Source organism: Kwoniella dejecticola, chromosome 1 (assembly GCF_000512565.2).
Source record: "Kwoniella dejecticola CBS 10117 chromosome 1, complete sequence".
Classification (NCBI taxonomy): Eukaryota; Fungi; Basidiomycota; class Tremellomycetes; order Tremellales; family Cryptococcaceae; genus Kwoniella; species Kwoniella dejecticola.
In genome coordinates, this window is record NC_089301.1 from 1,004,089 (window position 1) to 1,021,715 (window position 17,627).

At 48.5% G+C, this 17,627-nt stretch overlaps 7 protein-coding genes across 7 annotated transcripts; 3 read left to right on the forward strand and 4 right to left on the reverse strand.

The window, feature by feature from the left end:
- Positions 1-737: 737 nt before the first annotated feature.
- On the reverse strand, positions 738-2,638 carry I303_100379 (uncharacterized protein; the record flags this gene model as incomplete). Its single annotated transcript, XM_018403750.1, has 5 exons — positions 738-1,170; positions 1,233-1,519; positions 1,593-1,672; positions 1,736-1,984; positions 2,098-2,638. The coding sequence occupies 5 exons, from the start codon at positions 2,636-2,638 to the stop codon at positions 738-740; spliced, it is 1,590 nt and encodes a 529-aa protein (XP_018266404.1).
- Positions 2,639-2,963: 325 nt separating this feature from the next.
- I303_100380 (uncharacterized protein) lies at positions 2,964-5,538 on the forward strand (the record flags this gene model as incomplete). Its single annotated transcript, XM_018403751.1, has 4 exons — positions 2,964-3,251; positions 3,320-3,724; positions 3,790-5,316; positions 5,395-5,538. The coding sequence occupies 4 exons, from the start codon at positions 2,964-2,966 to the stop codon at positions 5,536-5,538; spliced, it is 2,364 nt and encodes a 787-aa protein (XP_018266405.1).
- Positions 5,539-5,663: 125 nt separating this feature from the next.
- I303_100381 (NAD+ synthetase) lies at positions 5,664-8,884 on the reverse strand (the record flags this gene model as incomplete). The annotated part of the gene is made up of 18 exons (XM_065968097.1): positions 5,664-5,816; positions 5,881-5,908; positions 5,965-6,020; positions 6,088-6,286; positions 6,345-6,449; positions 6,513-6,646; positions 6,706-6,841; positions 6,904-7,081; positions 7,145-7,296; positions 7,353-7,690; positions 7,743-7,860; positions 7,917-8,005; positions 8,061-8,150; positions 8,204-8,309; positions 8,394-8,478; positions 8,540-8,657; positions 8,717-8,747; positions 8,862-8,884. The coding sequence occupies 18 exons, from the start codon at positions 8,882-8,884 to the stop codon at positions 5,664-5,666; spliced, it is 2,139 nt and encodes a 712-aa protein (XP_065824169.1).
- A 320-nt stretch (positions 8,885-9,204) lies between these two features.
- On the forward strand, positions 9,205-9,884 carry I303_100382 (prefoldin, alpha subunit; the record flags this gene model as incomplete). Its single annotated transcript, XM_018403753.1, has 3 exons — positions 9,205-9,279; positions 9,371-9,580; positions 9,708-9,884. 3 exons carry the CDS (start codon positions 9,205-9,207, stop codon positions 9,882-9,884), a joined length of 462 nt encoding a protein of 153 aa, XP_018266407.1.
- Positions 9,885-10,157: 273 nt separating this feature from the next.
- I303_100383 (uncharacterized protein) lies at positions 10,158-12,112 on the reverse strand (the record flags this gene model as incomplete). The annotated part of the gene is made up of 8 exons (XM_065968098.1): positions 10,158-10,349; positions 10,556-10,650; positions 10,738-10,793; positions 10,891-10,997; positions 11,082-11,103; positions 11,206-11,269; positions 11,396-11,608; positions 11,674-12,112. 8 exons carry the CDS (start codon positions 12,110-12,112, stop codon positions 10,158-10,160), a joined length of 1,188 nt encoding a protein of 395 aa, XP_065824170.1.
- Positions 12,113-12,513: 401 nt separating this feature from the next.
- I303_100384 (uncharacterized protein) lies at positions 12,514-14,161 on the reverse strand (the record flags this gene model as incomplete). Its single annotated transcript, XM_065968099.1, has 8 exons — positions 12,514-12,696; positions 12,790-12,884; positions 12,950-13,005; positions 13,078-13,184; positions 13,249-13,270; positions 13,334-13,397; positions 13,460-13,636; positions 13,762-14,161. 8 exons carry the CDS (start codon positions 14,159-14,161, stop codon positions 12,514-12,516), a joined length of 1,104 nt encoding a protein of 367 aa, XP_065824171.1.
- A 1,300-nt stretch (positions 14,162-15,461) lies between these two features.
- I303_100385 (uncharacterized protein) lies at positions 15,462-17,600 on the forward strand (the record flags this gene model as incomplete). Its single annotated transcript, XM_018403756.1, has 3 exons — positions 15,462-15,752; positions 15,852-16,091; positions 16,164-17,600. 3 exons carry the CDS (start codon positions 15,462-15,464, stop codon positions 17,598-17,600), a joined length of 1,968 nt encoding a protein of 655 aa, XP_018266410.1.
- Between the last annotated feature and the right edge of the window lie 27 nt (positions 17,601-17,627).

The following is a 17,627-nucleotide window of genomic DNA, read 5'->3' on the forward strand; positions in this document are numbered from 1 at the left end:
GGAAAGGCAAAAGGAAAGAAACGTATCGTCAGCGCATATCCCTTGAGTTGGACGTCATACAATGCATCCCAATCCCCAATTTCTTTCAACTGTGTGTAGAGATAGATGGGGGGAACAGTTGAAGCGCCGTAGCTCACCTGAATCCAACTCCACTTTCGAAGACAAGTCTACAGGTCGCTGGTATGTATAGTAGGACTAATCAAAGTCTACTATTGATGTATAAGATAGTCGATCGGTTATTCTATGACGATGTTGGGTATACCGATAACAGTAACAATAACAATGACAATGGCGGTGATGACCGTTGTATGTTGATGTACGGGTTATTTTATTTTTTGGTGATGGAAGGTGGATGGTGGAAATTGAAAAAAGATTGAAAAGTGGAGGGGAAGGGGGGATTCGCCGGAAGAACAAGAAATTCAACATGTCATTATATATACTCTACGTTTGCCACCATAAAAATCATAAAATCAAAACATCAAAAAAGGTACGTAGTTCAACTAATTACCCTGAATCACACACAAGGCATCAGACCAGAGCAACATTTATCAATCCCTATTCAAAGGGTGCATAAAGTTATTCCCGTATCACCGATCACACAATCGCATCTTGCATGATTGTGGCATTTCGTCATTCTCATCGTCATTGTCACTCTACTATGCCTTTATCTAAAGTCATGTCATGCAAAATGCATGTTGGTTCTTCCGTCCTCGTAGTAAAGGCACCATATACCGCATTCAGTCTTCGTACTCTCCCTCGTCTTCTTCTTCGTCCTCAAACTCCACTTGCATATCATCTTCATCCTCTTCCTCATCATCCTCGCCGTCCTCGCCAGACTCGTACATATCTTCTTCATCCTCTTCGCTCTCTTCCTCGTCCTCTGCCTCATCTACCGGAGCAGTAGCCTTTGGTATATTCTGTCTCTTCTTCAAATCTTGTCCATCGGCGATGAACACACAAGTCAACCGACTTCCCTTCGTGTTGTAAGATGCATCCGGTTGTCGAGTATTAGCTTCTCCTTCACCCTGTATATCGTGTGCGTTTTCCACCCAGAATAGATCAAATAGATTGATGAGCCCATCCGACGATACGGTCGTGAGCAAGACTGTCGGTCGTTCTTCTCCATCTTCAGCCGGTACGACGAACTGCAATGCGGATATCGACTTGATTCTATATCGTCCAGACAGGTCTAAGCATAACGCCTGCATATACACAGTGCACACCTGACTCACCTGTTGGTATGACCAACGAGAGTTCCGACTCTCTTGACTTCAGCACCCGAGCCCTTCTTCTCGCTCGTCTCGGCTGCCGTTGGTTCGTCTTCTTCCTCGTCCTCGTCTTCGTCGCTGTCGTCCGATACTTCTGTTTGTCCAACCTCGATCGTATAGATCTCCACTACCCCCTTCTCAGTGCCGACGCACAGGTATTCTTGCTCGCCATCGCCCGTCGAAGGGAGAGTCGCAAATGTCAATGTGTTGAAACGCGACTTCGTCTCAAGCGTATGCAGAAGTTTGAGTGTCTATATAGATAAGGATATACTTTCGTGTCAGCTTGACAATGAATACTGCATGGCTTGCTCGAACGGAACTGACCAAAGAATAAATCTGGATTTTCCGAGGGAATAACACCGCAAAATGCGTGCCGGATTGAGAGAACTTGACCATTTCGGCTTCTACAGAAGTAAAATCTTCAGTATACGTCTCCGAGTGCGAGCTCGTGTTGGTAGAGCACTTACCACTTCCCAAAGGCAGACTTGCCGCTCCTCTACCTCGCATCAAATCCCACATTTTCAACGTATTATCCTTACCTACACTCAACGCTACTCTGCCCGTCGGATGAACGTCCACATGATTGACCCGACCCGAGTGGCCTTTCAATGTCTTTAGTAATGCCCAATCTGACGTTCGGAATAAGGACAAGGTTGAGTCTTCTGACGTGGTGATCAGATGAGAAGATGTTGGGAAATGCAGAGACGTTATTGAGCCTGAGTCGATACGGTGCATTCGTAAACCAGTTAGCCTCCAAGCTCATTACAGTCATGTGAGAGATTCAATACCCTCATAAGGCAGCGAATCAAGCCTGTTGAGAGCGACTCACCAGTATGTTGACTCAGACTACCGACCTCTTTCCGCCTCCTCAGATCCCAGACTTTGACAAACTCATCCTCTGATCCAGTAGCCAGCCACTTCCCGCCCTTTGACGCTGCGACCGCTTTCACACAAGCCAGATGCGCAGGGAAGATAAAGATAGGTTCTAAGCTTGATTTCGACGATGCAGGATCGGGATATGATCCTTCCAATCCATATAGCAGCTTCTCGTACGTTCCAGCTATGATGACGAATGTCGACTTTGATGAAGGGGTTGATATTGGGGCAGTGACTGCTTCCACAGCCTTTGATTTGCCTTTATCTTTCGATGAAGATGTAGGCTGAGCTTCAGTGGAATGCTTCTTCGCGTCCGCTTTGGTATTTATCACTTTGACATTCTTGGTTTTACTGGACTCGGCGGCGTTTGGTTTGACGGATGAAGTTGAAGAGACGCCCTCGAATTTGACTTCTACATTTGGCTTCTTCCCGTATGGCGCTGGTCGAGCAGGCTTGGCTGCTTTGCTAGCCTTGGATTTGCCTTGTTTTCCCATTTCGTTCTGTCTGTCGTGGAATGTATTCTAGTCAAATGTTTAGAGAGTCAACTTCAGCGGTACAAGTAAAGTTGCAGTACACTGTTGATTTTTCAACTTTTTCAAGTGGAGGCTGAAGCGATCCGTGATCATCCACGTGTTGCACCCCGCACTGCTCGGCATTTGGTATGACGAGGTTAATAGCACAATTGCATCCATGATACCTAATCACCATTGTAGATAGCAGCTGGGAATAGCATAACATAGGACAAGAGAGGAAAGTGGAGACGTACAATCGGGGACTGATACCGCAAGCAGCACAGCAGCGGTACGAAGGACCGTGACGATGTCCACCCTAACCGCTTCTCAGGCTGTATCGGACCTCCTCCGCCAGCCGGACGACCTGCTCAAGCTCGCTTCGTATCGCAAGAAACTACTCAAGGAGAAAGCCACCCTGGACGCGAAACTACAATCGGGCGTAAAAAACCAGCTGGACGCTACGAGAGATGCATTGTTGAAGTTGCAGACTAGTCGAGCGGCCGTAGGGCTGATCAGAGAGGAGATGATGAGTATCGAGAAGCTCAAAGGGGAAGACGGGGATACCAAAGGCGAGGCGTTCGATAAGATCACCAGGGTGAGCTTGAGTCCTCTGCAAATTGTTCCATACATGACTCATCATTCCCCTGGTGGGATCTGGTTTAGGTCTCAACGGTCCATCGCAATCTATCCCAAACTACCAAGATGGTCCAGAACCTCCGCTCGATGTCAGACAAAGTGGATCATATCTCCTCATTGCTCGATTCGGACAAGAACCAAATCGGCGGTCCAAGTGGATACTCGCCGAACCTCCTGCCTATCCATTTTCAGCTGCAGCAGCTCGAATCGTTCCGGAATGAGACGCTGCATCAAGCGAAGAAGAACGCGTCGGACGAAGAGAGGCAAGTACTGTTGAAATGGTTCGAAAAGCTTGACAAGGTAGGGGTGGATTTCGAGAGTTGGTTATGGGAGATCAGCAAGACCATCGTCGAGCTAGCTAGGAAGGGTAATGGAGGAACGGTCGTTAGGTTGTTGAAGATTGTCGAAGTGGAAGGTAAAGAGGATGAGAAGGTGGGTAGTCCCTCTAACTTGCGACAAGTGGAAGTCGAGCTAAGATGAATTCATTCGGGAAATAGGCAGTCGCAATGCGATTGGTAAGAAAAGTTGCGACACACGACGCTGCGTCAAAATTCAAATCCATGCAAGCCAACGCTCGAGTGATCAAGAATTACCGCCATAAGCTCTTGGACGTGATGACCAATTCCATCAAAGAGGCGTTCGATAACCATTACATGGATAATCAGTACGACATGCTCGGTTTCATCGAGGGTCTAGGATGGATATACAAAGATATCATTCGGATCAAGGAAGACGTCGAACCCCTCTTTCCCGAAGATTACGAGATCACCCCTTATCTTGTGAAAGCATACCACAAGCACCTCGATCAGACTATACGCAAGGTAGTCAATTCCGCACCAGAAGCTAAAGTCCTTCTAGAGATGCACGCTTGGATCAAGGAATACCGAGCTTCAATGAAAGAATTACAAATACCCTCCGCGTGGCTTCAACCACCGTTACTCGACGGGAAATCGCAGGATCTGATAGAGGATTACGTCAAATTGATAGTCACCAAGCTGGATGAATGGACGGTCAATCTCATGCGTGAAGAAACGGGAAAATTCACGTGGCGTACAAAAGAGCCCGAACAATCAGACGACGGTCAATTGGGTATGGAGGGTGTCGTCGATTTCTTCTCCCTCGTCAATCAGCAATGCGACCTCGCATTAGACTCCAATCAAGGGGCAGTATTAGTGCGGGTAGTCAACGAGTGTTCGAAAGTGATGAAGCGTGTCCAAGGCCAATGGCTCGCCCTCATCGTGGAAGAATCCAAGGCGCAAGTGGAGAAAAAACCCGAGGAAGTTCCAGGTGGTCTAGTCGAATATGTGATTGCATTAGCAAACGATCAGCTCAAATCGGCAGATTACGTCGAGGCGTTATTAACAAGACTGGAGCCGCTCGTATCTGATAAATACAAAGAAGGGATCTCGAAATGCCTAAACGATTCAATCGACGGATACCTCGACGTCGCTAAGAAATGTACTTCCGCCCTCGTGGAATTCGTCTTCAACGATCTCAAATCAGTAATCAAGAACCTGATCACTCCGAATTGGTACACCGACCAACTCATGCCTCAGATCATCGAGACCATGAAAGATTATATGGGCGATTATCAGCATCACCTCAACCCCTCGATATTCGAGATCTTAGTGGAAGATCTCCTGGACGCATTCCTCATTTCATACTTATCTGCACTTCGAAGAGCTAGTCCCAGATCACTGAGAATGCCAATTGCGGTTCAGAAGATACGGAATGACCTGGCGATCTCGTTCGATTTTTTCGTGGCTTATAAACAGCCGACAGACCTCGAAGTGAATTTTGAAATCATGGAGATGATCCTCAGCATCGTCCAGTCGGATCCGCAGATGCTCTTTATGGATTATTGGAATTTCGCGAAGAAACATGGTCCGAACCTGCAATTTGTAGAGACGTTATTGAGGGCGCGAGATGATTTGGATAAGTTCCAGTTGAACGATAGTATCGAGATGCTCAGGCGGAAGATCAAAGAGGAAGATATCGGTGATCCGGAAGAACCCACTATTATGGTGAGCACCAACGATCCGGCTTCCATTGCGCCGAAATTAAACCAGACACGGAAAGCTAATTTGTCTTTCTTCACACAGGTCAAAGTGCAAGGACCCTCCTCTGGATTGCTGTCGAATCTGTCCAGTCTGGCAGGAACCTATGCAAGTAATTTCTCGACGGGCAACTTTGCAACAGGCGGCTTTGCGATGGGCGGTGCGAGTCATTTCGCTGCGATCCGGTGATCGGCATCACTCTCCTTCTCTTACTTCCTATGCCATAACATGATTGCATTGTTCTATAATTGTTGTACGAGATCTCATGGTATGTATAGTGACATGCATGTTGCATCATTCAATGACCATTCTACCTAATCAACCTTGGCTTTGTCGTTCCCTGGCTGGGTAGCTCTGTTGGGCAACTTCTCAGCCAACTCGTCGATCCTTCGGAATTGATGACCGAATCGAGACGGCAGGAGGAAAGGTCTGAGATCGAATCGATTATCATCGGGAGAGTACGATTCCTGAAATCACAAGAGGTGTCAGCTGGTAGCTGGTAAGGTATGATCGGGATACGCTGGAACATGCCATATGAACAGAAGGCGTAAGGGTGGTCCTGTGAACGGATCCCAGTCAGCTTAAGCCCATCTCCACAATTCAGAAACAGCTCACATCTTGTGCCTGTTGATGGCGTAATTGAAGAAAAAATGCTTGACTTTCTGAGCGATCTACCATCCCATCTTCAGCTTATTCCCCACGAGATTGAGCGAGGAGCTTGATGCAGAGATGACTCACCTCGGTAGGAGATAAGAAGCTTCCCCATTCTTGCACCAATTTCCCGAACATACTATACGGTCCACATTTCTCCACTTTTCGCAGACGCCCGTACACCGAAAGCTCATCATACGTCATTCCCATCTCCACTTCATCCGATTGAGCGACGTTATCCGCCCCAATTGGAATTAGTTCTGCGGTGGGAATCGCGTCGAGGAAGCTATGTTCACCATTATCAGCGTTCTGTATTGAGTTATGTCAATAAGAAAAAAGCTTACCTCCTCAGAATAGGTAAATCAAAGTTGACCTCTGCCCAGGCGATGAACTTCTTCAAATCGGTCTTACTGATCCCTCCAATCGGGTTGACATCCGCGCTCGAACAGCTGCATACAGTATGAAGTAATCAGCTATAGCCAAAGAGGAATCTGGCGGAGTAGCTGACTTACTCGTATTTGGTGTAATATCCCCGCAAACTTTCATCTACGTTTGCACTTCCAAGAACCAGCAATCCTCCGTTCTTCCCTCTGGTCCATGGTAAAAGTTGAGCGAACATGTAAGCTAAGACCATACGTAATCGAGCCTATCGATCCAGTTGATCAGCTGCCACAGCCTTTTGTACGCGATAGCTGAGGGTCGTACCTGGATATTCTGCAGAGCTAGATTCTCGGCGGAAGTTCCTCCTTGCGAAGCAAATTGAGGTCTTTTCCCGGTGACCAAGCTAAAGATCCCTTTGACAGCTGCGACTGCTGTGTCCATGTTTAGGTCGACATGGTACCTGAACGAGATCGCGGTAAAGGTCAGCTGAAGCTTCAAATTGTGATCAGCAGGACAGCTCACCCTCCGATAGCCTCGGAAAGATCCTTTGCCCGCTTCCTGGTCTCCGGGCTCGAATGTTCTGTGCCCATATAACAAGTATGGAAGATTCGTCCTGCAAACTCCTTGGGATCGGTAGGGAGGTAAGATGAATCTTCAGGTTCTCCAGCGATCCTCCTTGCATCAGCTATGACTTGCTCGTCTGTTACACAAGTCCAATATCAGCTTATCTCCTCACGCAAAGCAATCAGAAGTCATAGCTCACCGCCTTTACTAGCTGCATCAGCTACAAGTCGGCACATGGAATGTACAATGACAGTCGTCGCGCAAGAATCGATCCCACCCGAAAGCGGGATAAAGTATCCTTTTTGCTGCGACCGTCGAAGGTAGTCCCACAGCCAACATGCAGGGCCGAGCCTAGACATCATCGAGCGTCAGCTTGATATTCTGGTCGGCCGTGTTAGCTGACTTACGCGATCTCTTCCTCCGGTGTATGGTATTTGACTTCGGTAGTACCCTTCGTCTCGTCGTCCCCAACTCGAATACCTTGCCCGCCATCCAGACGCGTATCAACGTAAACCCGTTGATAAGCTTCCGATTGAGCAGATTGCATCCTTCTGCTACTAGTCGTTCGGTGCGCTCGGACCGCCCCCAGATCAACGGTGGCGGTGATGACCTCTACGTCGGAAAGGGAGAATTGAGAACCTCTCGCTAAGATCTGGCCGTTCATAGCGATCAAAGATGCTCCATCGTAGTAGAGTCGATCACCGTCGCATCCTTGTTGATTCGCGTATAAGTAAATACCGCCCAGCTGCAACGTATAAGCCTGCATCTGAATTATCATGTCAGGTACGTCAGCTTACCTTCATCGTGGCTTCCTTGATCAGGTCGATCCTTCGATTCAGCTTTCGAAGTTCGTGGTGACTGGCAGAAGAGTTGGTGAAGATCTCAACACCGTCCAAACCCATTAAGATGTGCGGTCTACCATTATGATCAGCTTGGGTTATCGTTAGAGTCGAGTGATGATAAAAGCTTACGAAGCAGGAGTGAAAAGCTCTTCACAGAGCTCAACGCCGATCACAGTATCTTCAGTCGAGACAACAGCATCTCCGAAGGGTACATAATCCTGCATTCCTGTGAGTCAGCTGCTCAATTTTGCGAATGCGATTCGTACAGCTCACTTGTCCAGTCACGTTCCTAATGATCCTGGGCAGAGAGTGCTGCTCCGTCTGACGGTGTTTATGCCATGGTGTGAAGTGTCGCAATTCTCGCTAGCATCCATGACATATGAGCTGTTGTATCACCGACGAAAAGAATAGCTCACGTAATTACCATCATTGGCCATCCACATTTTAGGCCTAATCATCACGATTTTACCACTATGAATGATCACTCGACAATTGTAATTATTGTTCTTGTGCTCAATCGGCCTGGTATTCACCATCTTCAGCTCTTGGACCGTTTTGTCAGGAGAGACAATCGAAGGCGCTTTGGAGCTGAGATATCATACTGACATTCCAATATCGCACACTATATCCTGCGCTTCCTCGCTCTGCAGGATGGTAGCTAACACCTCCCATGAATGAAGGATCGTATCGCCTAACGAATTAAACGCTCAGCTTCAAACTTACGTCCCGAAGGAAGACCTGGTCCAGCTCACCCTCGAGAAAATGATCCAAACAGCCATACCCGGGAATCTCCAACTCAGGCCCAACTCGTAAAGTCGCTCCTCGGGATTTAGCAATTGCTATCGACTTGAGGATCCGCTTGCAGTTGCCCTATACGTCGATATCGGTATCAGCTAGCTTCGTGCCATAGACAGAAATGTAAAGCCGACCTCGAAATCAAGGGACCACTGATCCAGCTGGCTACATCGTCGTATGTGATCAGTCTTCGAATCATACGTAAATCGTTGTCCGGACATACCATCTGAACAGGACATCAGCTCGAACTCTCGGATTCAAGAGGGGAACGGGTCTTACGTAGCTACAGTGACCAAATGCATGTTGCTTCTTCTTCGCTTGCTTCGTCTGTGTCCGCTGCCTCTGATGACCTGTATTCTATGTTGGACTTCTGAATGAGAGTGAGTGACGCTTTTCTAGATGACTTTAACAAGAGCGTCATATCATTTGATCGAATCGATAAAGTGAACCCGCTGCTGCATCAGAAGTGGAGGCATGAGTATCTTCGCGTGTTCGGTGGGAATCTGATCCCGCGCACAGACACAGATCAAGTTGACAAGTTGAAGATGAATGCGAAGAATACCGCTTGAATTCGCAGATTGCTCGATACATGAACAAATCGCTGTGAGAGCAGTCAACCAAGATGGCAGAGCAACAAGTGAATGTAACGGACCTCGAGCCTGCTCAATTACAAGAGGTGAAAAAGCAATTGGACCAGGTGATTCACTGTTTCCCGTTACCCGAGGAGGTTCAAGCAGGACACGAAAACCAATATGCTGACTTCAGACAACTTGATACCGGACGTATAGGAATTGGACCACTTGACCAACTCGTATTCGCAATTGAAACAAGCCCAAACGAAATTCAAAACATGTATCGAAAATGTCAACTCCCTTAGACCCGATTCGAAGGGCAAAGAAATCCTCATACCACTTACGAGTTCGTTATACGTTCCTGGGAAACTGGTAGATACGGATAACTTCGTAGTAGACGTCGGGACGGGATACTATATCAAGAAGGTGAGTCCGCTCATTCGGTCCGGTCAATTGGCCTCTGCGCGTGCAACATCATCTGTGCCTTGCTATATTCTCATCAATATTCATAATCCTCGAAGCGATACGAGACTGATTGTTCCCCGAAATCTAGACCAAAGCCGAAACAGCCTCGCATTACACCTCGAAATCCACTTTCGTCCAAACGAATCTGGATACCTTGCAAAAGACCATCGAGAGGAAACAAGATAATGTTCAAAGTGTCGTCCAGGTCTTGCAGATGAAGATGCAAGATGCCCAACAACAACAACAGCAAGCCGGCAAAGCATAGATCACATTCCGCCCACCGATTAATCAGATGGAGGAACCAGAAACCAGAACAGCATTTAAAGGGCGAAGATGGACGAGTAGCCAGAATGTACTTGTACGGTAAGATGAGTGTTTAGCTCTGTAACATATCATGCATCATCTACCCTTCACTTACACAGTAAAACCCCCTTCGATCAACCAAACGACTGGAAAGAGAGCAGGCTCTAAATAATGTGACCCTCCGGAAGAGGAAGATGCACGACAAGTCCCGTGACCAGGCGAGCAAGCAAACAACTCAATACGCCACAGGCGTAGGCATAGCGACACCCAGTACTCTTCTAGTATGGGATTGGATCTCCGGGAGACGAGGCTCGTTTTCCGCAGTCACGAAGCCGTGTCTGATGAGGAAATCGACGTAGATCAAGGCTGAGTTGGGCTTGACTTGACCGTCCAGGAGATTCTCGACGAGCTCTGGTACGCTCATGAGCTAAAGGCAGTCAGGTCAGTCCATGTCAGTCAGAGTCAAAGTCAGAGTGAACTCGGGATCCAGCGTGCGCCAGCGCCAGGATTACGGAGCAAAGAGTCTATGGCCTCACCCAGCAGAGATGAGTGGTACGGTACATGTGGGAGCACGAGGCGGCGTGATGAGAGGCGATGTCGATGTTGATCTTTCGGGGTCTCGGGTGAACTCACATTGAATGATTCCACTTCATCATCGTTGATCATGGGTCTCACGTATTCCTTGGACCCAGACGAGGGTAATGGCAGATCGTAGACATATTCGACCTCTGAATCTCTCGAGACCGTCCATCAGCCATCGGTCCGTTTTTTTCTTCCTCAGCCGCCCACATGTAGTTGATCGGCGAAGGGCTCACCCGGACGCAGGAACCCGTCTTTCGTCAATGTGAAGAAAGACGTAGCACCACAAGCTCTATACAGGCCCCATGGCCAGAGTCAGCCTACCATCGTATCAACAAGTACCTGTATCTTCAATCGCACACTGCCGTGCCATGTTTTTGACGACTCACCTCAGGCGACTGTTGAGGAGATCTTCAGGCAGACTAGCCTCTTCTTTGCACTCTTTCAATATCGTTTGATACGGCGTGAGTCCAGCTGTAATCCCTCCTCCGACCGTCTACAGCGAGAAATCCCCAGACCTATTCGGCAGAGCGAGAGCGCTTGCTTCCGCGACAGAAAAGAGACGCTGTACATCACTTACACTATCCAGCATATTAGGGAATCTACGATGGTCATCAGTCCCACTAATCAGTACATAACACAACATACTCGAGATGAGATTTTCGGCGAATAAAATCGATCACTGCGAATGGGGCTTGGCTTACGTTTTTTTGTCCTTACTTCTTCTCGGGACCCATATCCTCGTCGCATCACCTTGTCCCTCGTAAGCTTTTAAGGTACGCATCAGATCCGTCAGCATCGACACCATCTGACGTAGAATGTCCTTGAGGACGGATCGAGCGCAATGCCGCGTTCATTCAGAACGATATGATCTGACTTGGTGTGATATCTCACCTGTCATGTGTACGCCGAAAGTGGCTACACCGAATATCGGACAGGCAGCTCGTTCGAGTTGAAAAGCTACATTCGTAGCCATCTTTCTGTCATCATGCCTGTCTTCATTGGATACATCGTTCGAGTTGACAGGAGGGTGCCAGCTGATGGTTGAGTCGGTGAAGAAGGAAGATCTTGGGGAACAGTACACATTGTACAGTTCATCTCGCCACGCTGAGAGCGCAAGATGGCCATGTTCTTCCGTTAGAACAAGTACCATGGTTTCCTGTCGAACTCACATTTCAGCCTAGAGTAAAACCTCCCATCTTCTCCCTGATCATACCATCGTCTGATCATCTCACCCATAATCGCACTAATGCCTTCTATTCCTTGTGCCATAATCCAATCGGAAAAATACACGCATTTGCCTCGTTCTCCTCGTAGGACATCAGTCGGCTGTACTGATTGGTTAATTTCCTCTTGAGGCTCGAGGTCGATATGATGGAATAGAAAATGACCAGTGCTTTCGACATGCTCGTCATTGAACCCCATCATAGCTTGCACAACATCTTGGCGTAGCAGACCAATGGGTTCGACAGCGTTCTGATGATCCCCCAAAGTCATGTGGAAAGGGACGTAGTCTCGTGGTCCGGGTTCAGGGGGTAAAGCGTATTGAGGGAGATTGTCCACGTCTTGGACGATTGATAGGAGTGTTCGTTTCGCCATGGCCATGGACATGATATGATATAATTTGGTATGATTTGATCTTGGTTCCTGATAGTAATATACTATCATATAGAGCAAGTAGAATGCAGTATATCACGAGAAGGGCTGAGAATTCGATACGATATGATTCCAAGCCGACTCAATTGAACAATGTACCCCACTACAACGACAGTGATCAGGGTTGGTGTGTGTGTGTGTGTGTGTGTATGTTTGCGTGGACCGTGCGATGAATCTCAAAGGATTCTTCAGTCAGATCAAGGCCAAAAACAAAGGATATAGCACTCAGGAAAAGACGCCATGGTCACCACACGTATACTTGTGCGAATCGATCGAGCGGTGTACATAAGAGTTGGTACAAATGGATCCGTTCGGTCACTGGCATACAGCGACCAGTCCAGCTCCGCCACAAAAAGTTATATACCAGGCATAGCAACCCCCAAAGTCCTCTTCATGCGCCAAACGATTTCCAGGAAACTCGGTTCGTTCTCCGGCGTGATAAATCCATGCCTAATCAAGAAATCCACGAACACAAGTCCGCAATTGGGTTTCATATCTCCCGAATGGAGCGCCTCGATGAGTGCATCTATGCTCAAGAGCTAACACAGCCAGTCTGGATGAGCTTCTATCCTATACGTCCCCATCTGATATTCCCGACGCAAAAGGACATGTCATGAAGAGCAAACACTCACCGCAAAGGATTCCACTTCATCATCGTGCGGTCTAGGCTTGATATACTCAGCCGAACCGGAGGGCGGTAATGGCAAATCATAGATATATTCGACCTCTGCTCAATGGATCAGCTATTCACTCAACCCGAGGTAAAGCGAGAATGCATGATAGTCAGCTCACCAGGTTGCAAGAACCCTTCGTCCGTGATGTAGAAATAAGTGCAAACACCTGTATTCCTGATGATGCCCCAAATTGTTGAATCAGCTCTTGTTTTGTACAAGGTGATGAGGAGAAGAACTCGATCTCACTTCAGGCGCTTCGTCACGAAGTCCTCTGGCAAGTGAGCTTCTTCGTCGCACTCTTTCACTATAGTCTCGAAGGGTGTTGATCCAGCCGTAGTGCCTCCAGCCACAGTCTGCACATCACCTGACATTAGCTTGAAACCTCCAATCATCAGCATATGTAGGGTGATAACTTACATTATCGAGTCTCCCTGGCCAGCTGGTTTGACAAAGGGTTCTCCATCAGCTGGTCAGGATCAGATGTGTAGGGGACGATACTCACGTAGCTTTCGTCTTACTTCGTCTCGGCACCCAAACCTTCATTTCTGAGCCTTCGCCTTCGTATGCTACGTCGAACTCCTTAGCTCTGACAGGCCCTGAGATGCAAGAAGACATGGCTCGGACTCACCTGTCATGTGCACTCCGAAAGTGGCTAGACCGAATAACGCACACGCAGCTCTCTCCAAGTGGAAGGCTACGTTATCAAACGTCCCCGCACCAAGCATGATTGGGCTCGTTGGAGGGCCTTGATTCAGTCCTGATGAATATGATGCAGCGTATATGGAGTACAGCTCATTTCGCCAGCCTATTCACCGGCAAGAGATTGAGGAATCGTAGGTCAGTCGGATCTCTTTCAATTGAGATCGTCAAAAGAGGCAAGCGATCCTCCTAAGATATAAGGCCAGAGCTGAAAGTCAGACAGGGACATACCGGCCAACGGTCCGGGGAATTTCCCTTGATCTTTCCACCCCTTGACCACCTCCGCCATAACCCTACTCAGCCCATCTTTGCCTTGTTGGACTATGGCCTCGGTGAAATAGACACAGACGATCTCATGTTGAAAATCCCCCGTTTCATCCGGTTTACCTATATCTTCCAGGAATTCCCATATTCCGTGGCCCCCTTTGTTTGCGCTTCTATATTCATCGGAGGACCCCTTCATCTCTCGCAGGACATCTTGTCTGAGCAGACCGAGGGGATTGAAGTTGGCCTTGTAGTCGTCCAGTGTGAGGTGGAAGGGCACATAAGGCGCAGGAGGAGGAGATGGAGGGAGGTTGTATGATGGGAAGTTGTCTGCTATTTCCACGACGGGAAGCAAAGAGCGTATCATCTTGGTCGAAGTGTTCTGATTGTGCTTATTGCAAACAGGTAAGAATCAGTGGATCCGAGGATTGCAGAGAATGACACGCTTTATATGTTGCTGGCTTAGGTGACGTTCGAGTGATCAATGCGGAGCTCCATCCGGCTGAACGGCTGAGTGGGTATGCTAAAAGTCAACGGTCACCGTTTTTCAAAACGCGATGTATTTCTCGTGAGATCGGATCCTTTATGCATCTTGGTGAGGGCTCCTCCCTGTCAAGAGCGCTGAGCTAGCATGCATTGGAAGCCTCAGACAGCCTGGGCTATGTCGGTCACCGAGTATAGCAACATACACAGTCCTGCTCGCACGTCAAAGGAGGAAGCCAACGATGACCAAAATAGTTCTTCACAACCGGAACCATATTTGTCATACACATTTTGCAGCCGTCATTCATGTAACCTCCCAACAGTTCATGGTTGGACCAGGAGCAACTTCACATTCGCCTTGTGACCAAGGATCTGGGTATGGAAGTCAGACATGATTCCAGCAAAGCTGATTACCCGCGAATCACATTCTCTCTGAGGAGTCGGAGTTGTCCATAGGTCCATAGGTGAATGCACGTGTCTAACCCCTGAGCCGTGGACATGTACCCTGCCTATCAGATTGCTCAACTCAGCATACGAGTACATCACATCACGTCTTTCTTGATTTTTCATCTATTACATAACCCATTCCAGGCAATCACAAGGTCAGGCAAGGTACAAGCTGATCCCACTGCCGATAATTCAACACATTTGAAGCATACTTGAGATCCTCTTGGGCCGCTCTTTCTCCCTTACAGCTCAAAGCACAGACACGGTCAAGAGCGAAAACCAAAACGGAACCCAAGACCGATTCAAACTATCACTTTCGCTCTTACATCAAAAAGCAGACACGTTCGTTCTTATCATCATAATTTTAGCCCAAAGGTACCCAATATTGAAAATTATCATCTTCCTTCTCTCGATAAGCAGATCAGTACCATCACTGTTTCAGCCAGGTGTTCAACCGCCTTCACTCGAGACTTACTGACCCACCACTCCCGATAGAGGATTTGTCGTTATTATCGGTTCATCGACAAGAAGAAGAAAGGACATTCAAGATTGGCATAGATTATCCAGCATCCTTTGACCACCAGTCCAGTCAAAATTCACGAACGGCAAATACGATCGCTCCACTTGACCATCTTCAGAAAGATAAGATTCCCAACCAGCAATTACCAATTCAAGTCCAGTGAGCCAGTCGAAGAAAGGCAATCAATCCCAATCTGATGGATCGTTAACCAACCACCATGTCAATCACCGATCCATCCTCTTCCTCAGCTGCGGCGGCAGGACCATCACGAGAACCAATCATTGGACCTCCGAACCCACAGAACCCCCCTTTGCTCCCTTGGGCATTCTCAGATTGTCCGCTCGATATACTAGTCGACCTCCTCACTCATATGTTGGAATTACTCATCAAACATAACGACCAAGTGGTCCTTACTCCTGACGCATTGACGAGGTTCCATTCGAGAGCTGCGCCTGGGATCAGCGTCAAGGATTATCTTGGACGAATAGTCAAATACACAAACCTCGAGGTGAGTCCATTACATGCTCATACTGAGCAGGCGAAGATATGCCAGGCCTATCAATCCACTAATGCTGAGTAAGCTAATCCTTGCATCGACATCCCGCAGAAAATCCCCCTCCTATCACTTCTAGCTTATATCGACACGACATGCAACAACCTCCCAAGCTTCACCCTATCTTCTCTGACGGTCCACCGTTTCCTCATCGCCTCGGTGTGCGCTGGATCAAAGGCACAATGTGATGTGTTCTGCACAAATGCCCATTATGCCAAAGTGGGAGGAATCAAGACGGGCGAACTGAACGCGCTCGAAAGGGAATTGCTCAGAGTGACCAAGTGGGATCTATGTGTGAGCTCATGAGTCCATGCGTCCGCCCAATGTAGAGGTGGTTCAAGCTAATGATCTGGAATCGGACAACAGTGTCACGCCGAGCAGCTGCAGAAATACTACTCCTCCTTAATCCGCTCTCACGGCGGCTACGCTCAATCTCCCCAACCCGCATCTCCTCCATTCTTACCATTCCCTCGATCCCGCTCGAAACCTCGCGCAGCAGCTTCGCCTACCCCCGAGGGTAGTGTTCCGCCCGGCGAGCCAGAATCCCCGGACGAAGATGAAGACGATGCGATGGGAGAGGGAGAGGATGCAGACGCGAAAGTGGTAGGCGATGGGGATCAGGGCGAGCGGCAAGAGGAGAATGCGCACGATACCATGATTGTAGATCCTACTGGCTCGCCGGAGAACACACGAGGGAGAAAGCGCCATCGAGAGAGAAATGGTTCTAATGGGAATATGGATGTTGACGTGGATCCTTCGCCCACCGAATCTCAACCAACGGACATCGTCGAAGAAGAAGGGTCGCCCTATTCCAACGCTTCGTCCTCCGTACCTTCATCTTCGAAATCCTCCATCCACCGAGTGGGCAGTATAGGCAGTGGCAGTCTGCGAGGAAAGAGGAGATCAAGATTAGTCAGCATCAGCGAGTCTAGAATCGCAGAACCGAAGATCGATACTACCCCAGCGATCATCAGTCCGTCGAACTCGTCTCATAGCGGTAACGGCAACGCAGGGGCCTCAGGTGAATTAGCAAGGCGGATTAGTCATTCTGAATTACCGCATAAATCAGCGCCTATCACCAATATCAGTTCTGGTGTGAATGCTGCTAAATCGACCCCCGCTCCGATACCTACCCCAGCACCGACTCGCAAATCCCTACAACATGCTCATTCCCATTCAGCGATATCTCCACCCAGCTCTCACTCTCACTCGCACTCGCACGATACAAAATCGCATTCCCACCATTCGGGCAAGTTATTGAAATCCTTAGTTGGCGGCATATTCAGGAGGAAGTCGATTCCTGGAGAATCTGCAGATATCTTCAAACAGATTTCTCCGTCCACCTCCACTGCGTCTGGAAATACGTCTCTGCCCAAGGGTCAGAGCAAAGGCAAAGCGGGGGCATCGGTACCGATAACAGGAGAGATACCTTCAAATCAAGGGAATCGAGGTATATCGAATCCTACTCCAGTCTCGGGAATAACAACTTCCCGACCAATCTCCACGTCACCTAGAATCCCGACTTCGACCTCAGCGAACACCTCGACTTCCCCTCGAATGTATTCACCAGCGACCAGCGCAACTGTTCCTCAAGGACAATCGCAATCACAATCTCCGAAACCGGGCTTAGCCAAACCGGTGACTCCGAAAGTAAGGACGCGAGATGAGACTTCCCTCGAGCCCAAAGATCGGGTTGCTCTCGGTGCGCCGATATCCCTTGGAATGGGCGGGATGGGTATGGGTCTGGGTGTGGGTGTCGGGATGGCGACGAGCGATGATGGGAAACGAAGTCGACTGCCTTAGTCACTTTGGAATCGGAGTGAGTCTAGC